The following is a 9,979-nucleotide window of genomic DNA, read 5'->3' on the forward strand; positions in this document are numbered from 1 at the left end:
ACAGAAAATAATACAATTTTTGAGGTTATTCAGAATACCTGTGAGTGTTTGCATCCTATTGATCATTTTGAAACTGCCGTGTGTGGTGGTGGTGACTGTTGAAGAGGGTTGAACCCTAGCAGAGCTTCCAGTGCTCATCTCCTCTCTCAGATTCTCGCGTTTCTCTTTCTACTTTTGGCTTTCTCTCACTATCACGTGCATAATTCACGTTTTAAGAGAAATAATATCTGTGTATGGGTTTTTACGTTTCTACCCTTTTATTCTAATAAGACATGATACAAAATATACAACATTTTCAAATCTTTATGAAAGACAGGACTAACAAAATAATTTGCAAGGATAGAAAGAATACAATACACATCATTTTTTTTATGGAATATTTACTAAAGACCTTGACCAAGAAAATAATTTGGCCACATATTACAGAATACACATAATTTTTTTTTGTGAAACAAGACAATATGTAGCGTCTGCAAAAAGAAACTTACCATTGGGCCGAAGCCTCTTTCGCACCCGAAGAGGACGATCCCTAACGTAATCTCTCAGAAGTTTCGTGGTATTCTTACTCTCTTCCTAAGCTGCTTCTTCCTGCTCTATTTTCAATAGCTCTATTGTCTGTTACAATTGGACTAGAGCGAGTTACTTCCGACCATTTGCCCGTCCCTGATTTAACTCTTCTATCTTTTTTAACTTTGCTTCTATTATCTAAGTACCATTATCTTTTAACTTTTTTAACTTTGTTTCTATTATCTAAGTACCATTACCTTTTAACTTTTTTAAATTTGCTTCTATTATCTAAGTACCATTACCTTTTAACTTTTTTAACTTTGTTTCTATTATCTAAGTTACATTACCTTATTAGTGAAATTTGTTAATGTTATTCTATTATTAAGCTTTGAAATTAAGTGACATCTAACTTTTACTTACTTCACACTAATTTAAAAAAGTTATCTCAGAATCCTAAATAAATCATTTTAAAAGTTCATTTTCTTAATTTTATAAGCTGATTTATAAAAAAAATATATATTTTAACATAAGTTTTTTTTTATAATATTTTGATATAACATATATATATATATATATATATATATATATATATATATATATGTCATTTTCTTACTAATATATTATTTATTGATTACTGTTATATTATCTAAACTTACTAAAATATAAAACATATACCATATCATTTTCTTTAATAAAAATACATCTTAAATATTGAGTTCCCTTAGTTTGAAGGGACTTAAGATTGAAAAAAAATAATTATTGGGGTTTGATTGATTCTTTTCATAATCTTCTATTTATAATAATAAATTCATATAAAATACATGATAGTTAGGGCAATCCACACAATATAATCATGATAATTAGGTAATCTTAGATACAATATAATCATGATAATTAGGTAAACTTAAACACAATATAATTATGACAAATAGAATAACCTTAAACACAATATGATCATAATTAAAATAACCCTTAACACAATATAATGATAATAAATAAAGTAAATATCCTAACTAAAGATAAATTCAAAATCTAGATTTTAAGAAACCATGACTAAAGACTACATACATTTTAAGTCAAATAAAACTAATTATCATATAATTACTTTAAGCATATATAACATAAGAAATTAAGAGAAAACAACTGTTATACATGCCTTATCTTACTTAGTTTACTTTTCATCCATTTTGTTCCACCATTCTTGTTTGAAGCTATATATATATCTTCCATCAAGCGAAAGAAGAGATTTTATAGTAATCTGAAATATGTGACAACTTGGTTTGTTTAGGTTAGCTGATTTTCATATTTTTAGGATTAACCTTCATGTTTTGTTGGTCTTCTTTGCAAACTCACCAAAGAGTAATAAGCTCCACTTGGTCCTTGAGCCAACAAAGATGAATGAGTCCCTTTCTCCACCACTTTTCCCTTGTCTAGCACAGCAATTTGATCACAGTTCTGTATTGTGCTTAACCTGTGAGCCACCACCACACTAGTTCTTCCCACCATCACCCTGTCTAGAGCATCTTGCACCAATTTCTCTGACTGGCTATCAAGAGCACTGGTGGCTTCATCCAGCAACAGCACTTCAGGGTTCTTCAGTATGGCTCTTGCTATTGCAATTCTTTGCTTCTGACCCCCTGAGAGTTGCACTCCTCTATCTCCACACCATGTTTCATATCCATCCTTCAGACTTGCAATGAAGTCATGAGCATTTGCAGCCCTTGCTGCTTCTATGATCTCACTTTCATCAACCTTGTTACATGCTCCATATGCAATGTTTTCCCTTATGCTCCCACCAAACAATGTTGGCTCTTGGCTCACCAGACCAATGTGCTTCCTCAGTGACCTAAGGTGATATTGTTTTATGTCTCTACCATCTATGGCCACTATCCCTTTTAGTGGGTCATAGAATCTCTCTATTAGTCCTATTATTGTTGATTTTCCAGAACCACTTTGCCCTACCAATGCTGTTGATTTGCCTGCATCTATTCTGATTGAGAAGCCTTGAAAGATCATCACATTAGGCCTGGCTGGGTATGCAAAATGGACATCATGAAGCTCTATTTTCCCAGTTAATTTTTCAGGCTTGTGTCCATCTGTCTCATCATCAGGCTCAATTTTTGTGTACCTGTCTAGGATTGCAAAAACTGAACCCACAGCATCAGAACCTTTGGCAAGGTCATTGGTCATGCTGCCAGCATCTGCAATGACCCTACCTGTGCTCACTAAGATCATGAAGGTCTCAAACAATGCTTTGGCACTGATGATCCCTTTGAACACAAGCTTTCCCCCATACCAGAAGTCCAAGGCCCAAGTGCAAAACGTAAGGCTCTGGGAACAGGCAAGACCAACACCTGCAAACCATGATTGCCGAATGCTTTCATGACTTGGTCCCTCTTGTGCCTTTTCAAGCATCTTCAGGATCCTCTCTTGGGAAGAAAATGCTGTGATGGTTCTGAGGTTGGAAACAGCTTCTGCAGCTATCTTGCTACTTTCATCTTGCGCCTTGATGGCCTTGCTAGACATGCTCTTGAGAAGGACACGCCTTGTGTAGAAGCAGGCTATGATAATCGGTTGAACTGCTATCATAACAATGGCCAACCTCCATGCAATGACTAGGCCCATAGTGAAAGCTATCACCACTGCAGAAATGGTTTGCACCACTAGAGCCATTCTGTCTCCCACCAAAGACCTTACCTGAAACAACAAAAGAGGACAACATAGTTAAAGTGTTTGGTCTTTATTACATCTTTTGAACAACATAAACTAATGCATACCACATTGGCTTCTTTGGCAAGTCTAGAACAAACAGCACCGGTGGAATTTTCATCTTGATCGAACCATCCAACTTCAAAAGTGAGTATCTTGGAAAGCATTCGTTCTCTGATCCTTTTGGTTAAGTACTCTCCCATGTAAGCAAAGTTATAGTGTTGGAGGATGTTAACCACCAAGGAGAACACAGCCAACCCTAGAAAACAAAGGGAGTAGATCCTGGTTTTCTCTTTAATCTCATCATGGTCTGGGAGAAAGTAAACAGATATCACCGACCCCATTGAAAATGCGTACACAGGTTGTATTGCACCAAACAACACTGCATTCAAACACCCCATACATGCTTGCTTCCACTCAGGAATATTCAATGCCAGCAATCTTCGAAAGGAGGGAAGTGGCAGCTTCATGTCTTCTTCCACAACATCTTCAACAACATCATCACCACGAGGGATTGAGTTGGCAGAACTGGATCGACTCACAAGAGACAACCTACGACTGCTTGTGTTGTGATTGTCCTTGTTTGATATGGATGATGATGATAATGACGAAGGAGGAGGAAGAGGGTGAAAAGGGGTGTCTTCTCTTTCGTCTTTTGCTTGTTGCAGACGAACTAGAGAGGTGTAGAGGCCATTGTCGTTTTGGATGAGTTCATGGTGTGACCCCATTTCCATGATCTTCCCACTTTGCACCACAGCAATCACATCTGCGTTTCTTATGGTGGATAATCGATGAGCAATGATGATCGTGGTGCGCCCCACTGCTGCTTTGTCCAATGCTTCTTGCACAACTCGTTCGGACTCAGAATCTAGGGCACTCGTTGCTTCATCTAACAAAAGAATTCGTGGCTTCTTTATTATTGCTCGTGCTATAGCAATTCTTTGCTTTTGTCCCCCTGACATTTGAATTCCTCTCTCCCCCACCTACAAACAATCTCCACTGTAAAATCTCCGAACTAGATTAACTTTAAACTGTAAAACTTCAAGAAAGTTATGGTGGTAAAGCTGATAAATTATGAACAAAATGCAAAAGCATCCTTTTCATTTTGATGTTCATTACATTTTTTTTTATCTGCAAACAATATAACAATTTGATCTTCATTACATACTTTTGATGCATTGAACTTGGCAACACTATTTTTTTTTTGGAATGATTGGAAAGTATGTGGGAGAGGCTCTATCTAGTGATTTTAAAAAATATTAAGTTATGCAATTGCATGAACTCATGTGATGTAAGACATTTTTTTAAAATCTTTTTGGGATAGTCAATGATAATTTTTGATCATGTTTCTGTATATTTTTGCTTTGGTTATTTTGCTATTTCCCATGAGCCACTACTTTCGTGTATGTATGATATTGTTAGATAATTGCAATAATTTTGCAATATTGCAATTCCATTTTATAATTTTTTACTTTATCTACTTTTAAATAAGATTTAAATATGTTTCATACTCTTTAAAATAAGTGAGTCTTAAATATTTTTTTTTCTTAAAAAATCTCTTTCTTCATCCAGGTTTAAATTATTGTTTTAGTTTGTATAAAATGAGAAATATTTTGTTTCATTATCCGCAAAAGTTAATTTAAAAAAATTATCCTTCAAATCTAAAAGTCACTGTTTTAATAGCCAATGTTCATTTAAAATAGATAAATAATATTTATTTTAAAACCTTACAAATTTACATTATATCACAAAAACATACAGCATAAATAGTAAATTAACCTCACATAATATTGTACATAAAAAAAGAATTTTTAATTTTAAAAGATGAAAAACAGAAAAAAAGTTCATCAAACAAAAAAAGAAAAAGAAAATCTTTTTTAAAAGAGATTAAGTCTTTAATAAAAGTTTACTAATAATAAATAAAAAGAGAAAAGTATTTTAAAAAGGTTTTGTAATAGTTTTATTTTGAAATGTGAAATTGTATTGTGATGAGTTGTACCATGACATGGTTTGAAAAACATTCTCCTATTAAATGATTTGATTAAAAATGATTAAGTTGCCGGCCATTTATGGAACTTGTAATTAAAAACCATTTGGAGGAAAGTTTATGTGCTTTATGTGCGTGGACCACCAAATTATTAGTTGGACTTTTCTTTATTCTTCCAACAAAATTATTATACTTAACATCAACACGTTTCACTTCCATGGATTACATCATGAACTCAAAGAATCACTAATGTCACTCCATTATTATATTTTACTTTCTTCATTTAAAAACCTTAATTTATTTTCCTATATTTTACTACAAGTAAAAAACTTTAAATATCTCCACTTCAATACTTCAGCTTTATCTCCTATCAAATCTTTCAAAGTTAATATCTCAAATTTCTTCCAAATATATTGTGTAAAACAAAAACACTTAATAAAAGTTACATGCTTCAAAGTTTTTATACTATCAACTAATAAAACCAACTCTTCAACTGTGGTACCTCCTCTAACGAAAACACTCTGAGTACTCTTTATCAAAAATTTTAAGCCAATAAATTAATAAATATTCTTTCTTAGACCAACAAATCAATCACAAAATTAGTAAAAAAAATTATTAAAAAAAATATTTTCCTTCTTATAAGGTATTTTATTTTTTTATTTCTACACATGACACTTAGACTCGTGACACTTAGACTCACACCTAGAATGATAACCAATTATTATATAAAAATCAATAAATTTCCCTTTTTTATATGATACTATCTGATGTAAAAAGTATTTTTTGTTTCAAATTACAGTTGTCTAAGCATAAAGTTCCAACATATAGCACTGACCTGAGTATGATATCCTTGAGGCAACTGTGAGATGAAATTATGAGCATTGGAAGCTTTTGCAGCTTGGAGAACCTCTTCCTCAGTTGCATCTTCTCTTCCAAACAGTATATTCTCTTTAATGGTGGTTGCAAAGAGTGCAGGCTCTTGACTCACCAACCCCATTTGAGACCTCAACCACTTGAGTTGCAACCTGTGAATGGCCACACCATCAACACGTATCTCTCCCTCAACTGGGTCATAGAATCTCTGCAGAAGAGATATCACTGTGGATTTTCCTGACCCACTTCCTCCAACCAGTGCCACTGTTTTCCCAGCAGGAACCCTCAGGCTGAACTCCTTCAGAATCACACTGTCAGGCCTCGAAGGGTACACAAACTTCACATCCTCAAACTCAACTTCCCCACAAACCTCCTCCAGAATCTCCCCTCCCATGTTGTCTGAATCGATCTTCGGAACCCTTTTTATCACTTCCATTATTCGTTCTCCTGCCGTGCTTGCCTCCGACAAGTACTTCACGTTCGACAAACCAGCACCTAAGGCCCTGTCTCACAAAAACAAAAACAGTAACTTTAAAATCATCGAATTGCACCAGCTGTTTCGCCAATGAAAACAAGATAAAAGGTAGGGAGAATTCATTACAATCCTCCAAGTGCTATGGCTGCTCCAACCGCAAACACAGTTCCTCCTTTGGCACCGTGGTACATGACCAATCTGCTACCATAATAGGATATGAAAGCCCATATAGCAAACACAACACCATTGCTTCCGATAGCTATGCCTTTTGCCAAGCCTTGTCTGAGTCCTAACTTTACTGAACCTTGTAGAGCATCAGAGAAAGCATCTATGGTTTTGCTTTCACCCACAAAGGAGTAAACTGTTCTGATGGAAGATATTGCTTGTTCTGCCACTGTACCAGCCTTGTCGTATTCTTCTCTCATCTTGCTGGCCAACCCCATTAGTGTCCTCCCATACATAAAACCAGGGATCACAAGTAGAACCACGAAAGGGAACCCCACAAGGGTCAATCTCCATAATAATGCAAAACCCACTATGTAGCTCGCCACAAACATAGAGGCATTCATCAAAAAATTTGGAACCTATAGTTTTCAAATTTGGGAGAAAATGTTAAATCAAATGATGTGACCACACACACATAAGACATAAATGAGTAGATCTCAACCACATCATCTGGTGAACTGTTGTTAAGATGAAAATTTATTAAAAGTTTCACAGTAGTAGCATGTGATTTTGACTCCACTCAATACTTGACTTTATAGAAAGTATAGAAGTTTGGTTTTTGTTTGTTGGAATTGATTTTGTCTAAAAGAATGTTACATCAGCTTAAACTAGTAAAAAGTAGTTTCTGTTACCGGTTACACTGAGTTTTTTTTTTTGTCAACTTTCTCCTGAAATATATTTTATATCGTCAATAGAGATAACTCTTAATAGAAGGCTGATATTTTAACAACTTTTGATAATGGATCACGTATCATTGTTTTATTAGTTTGTTTGAATTTGTGTTCAGAAAAATATTTGAAACGAAGTTACATTTCCATTGTAAAAAAGTTGTTAAAAAAATATTTTCGGAAGTATATCTATATAACAAACACACGACAGTATTTTTATAAATCTTGTATCAGTCAAGGAATTTACGACAGCGAAGTAAAACACTTTGTTTAGTATCAAAGTTGAAAGGTCAAGAAAAAAACAAGTTACTGGTTTTGTTTTTTCTGCACACCTTTTCACTAAGAACATCCTGAATTACGAGGCTGTCATTAGAGACACTGGTGATGACCTCGGATGTGCTACTGACATGCAAATCAAAGTATGCGACTTCTTGCCTCAACACTGCCTTGAGGTACCTCACTCTCATTCTAGCAGCTTGTCTTTCGCCAGTTCTTGTCCAACAATAACCCTCTGAAATCCCCCAAAGTAAAAGCAGCACAATGTTAAAGCTTTAGCATCATGAAAAATGAAGATATACAAGTTGGTCAAGTCAAAACCAAAATCATACTCACCTAGAAAACAAGCAACAAAAGACCCACAAGCCAAGTATAACAAAACCAGAGAATTCTGCATCACAAAGGTAATAAATCCAAATCAAATAATAATTAAGCTACTTTCTGATATTGTTCCATGTGTGTCGAACTGGTAGTGAGAGAAAAGAAGATAAAACAAACTATACCTTATTGATGCTGTCGAGGAAAGTGCTATCTATTCCACCAGAAAAATTTCCAATATTATTCATGATTTTGCTGGTGATAAACAACACCAAAGGGGTGCCTAAGCCATCACCAATGGCTCCAATCAATCCGAAAATCATGAGAAACATGTCGAGGCCATCAGCATGCATAAAAATGGACCGAATAGAGCCACTCTTCTTGTTCTTAACAACCATGGAAATAGAATTGTTATGATCACCATCACCACTATCACCACTGCCACCACCCATTTGGTGCAACCCTTTGGTTAATAATTTGGTCAGAAACAAGCAACAGTAAGATTCTCTGACAACTACTGTTGCTTCTTCTTCTTCTTTCTGTCTTGCTTTAAAGAGCCTCTGAGTGGCCTTATTATTTTCAATATTGCTGCTGCAACGTTATGATGGAATTTATAGGCACAAGAGAGTGGTGAGAGGGAGTTGGAATGTGGAGTGGTGGGGGCCAAAAGCAGCAGAACAAACAAAGGTGAGGGTTGTGTTATTCTTGGTAACATGTGTGTGGAGAGACTTATGGCGAGGGTGGAGGAGAGTGACATTATATTTGGGAAATCAGTTAACTAATGAAAAACCACATGTTTGACTTTATGATAATGCACCTCTCAAAGCGTCATTAATGACGTTTCTTAGTAGCAACACAGCATAATCCACACAAACACATGTTTTTGAAAGTTATTTTTGTAGTGAGTTTAGATATAAGACAAAGATAAGTATGTTTTGTTCTTATAAACTCTACTATAAGTAAACCTAAACTCAAAGTATGATGCTACAAAAGTAAAACCAAAATTAACTTGCTTTCATTTTGTTTAAATCAAGATATTTTTAAAGTATTCTTATTTTTATTCAATTTCGATTATATGTTAGTGACCTTTAAAGTTTTGTCCATCACAATTTTATTTTTAAAAAATATCTCGAAAAATAAAATGAACCTTTAACCTTGATCGTTTTTCAAATAGAAATAGAATTTTCCGATTTTAATGTAAGATACTAGAAATAAAAAAAATTGTTTGAAATTATTTGAGAAACATTTAACATAAAAGGGTAAAACAATTATATAAAAATAAATTTTTGTATTTATAAAGAAAGAGAAAGGGAAAAGTAATGAAAAAGAAAATCGAGTCTCAAAATACCATCGTTCTAAAAGCAATTGAAGTCTTCCATGGTATAAAGTTTAGGTTGTATTTTTTTATTATAATTAATGAAGGGTTGCTTTGCTTCTGCTGCAAAATTAGTCTAAAGAAAAATTAGAAAGAATGGAGAAATGAAAGTGACGGCAGAAATGAAAAATATATTTAACACACATAATTTATATTTGACTATGTCCTTTCTTATTTTTTATTTTATTTTTTCAAAAAATTACTAAGAAGATTTTAATTTTGTTAAATATGTTAAATGAATGTCAATATATATATATATATATATATATATATATATATATATATATATATATATATATATATATGTATATATATATATATATATATGTATATATATATATGTATATATCAAATTACTTTTACTCGACGACGGAAAAACATGGCAGGGTAGTTGGACTCAATAGAATTCAATATTCTTACGGAAAAACATCAGAGGCAGATAGATTTACGGGGTAGTTGGACTCAATAGGATTCAATATTCTTTTCTTAAAATATTCTTTTATTTCGCATTTAACTTTAACATATACTTGCTAATATTTTAAAATGATTTTTGTTTTTTTATATTT

At 33.6% G+C, this 9,979-nt stretch overlaps 1 protein-coding gene across 1 annotated transcript; it reads right to left on the reverse strand.

Moving 5' to 3' along the window:
• Positions 1-1,401: 1,401 nt before the first annotated feature.
• LOC124820445 (ABC transporter B family member 15-like) lies at positions 1,402-8,729 on the reverse strand. The gene is made up of 7 exons (XM_047292129.2): positions 8,224-8,729; positions 8,057-8,111; positions 7,777-7,955; positions 6,678-7,135; positions 6,039-6,579; positions 3,285-4,199; positions 1,402-3,204 (listed from the first exon to the last, which is right to left on the reverse strand). The coding sequence occupies exons 1-7, from the start codon at positions 8,488-8,490 to the stop codon at positions 1,822-1,824; spliced, it is 3,798 nt and encodes a 1,265-aa protein (XP_047148085.2). The 5' UTR covers positions 8,491-8,729; the 3' UTR covers positions 1,402-1,821.
• Between the last annotated feature and the right edge of the window lie 1,250 nt (positions 8,730-9,979).

The sequence above is a fragment of the Vigna umbellata genome, chromosome 4 (genome assembly GCF_029865625.1).
Source record: "Vigna umbellata cultivar VRB3 chromosome 4, Vumbellata_1.0, whole genome shotgun sequence".
In the NCBI taxonomy this organism is placed as follows: Eukaryota; Viridiplantae; Streptophyta; class Magnoliopsida; order Fabales; family Fabaceae; genus Vigna; species Vigna umbellata.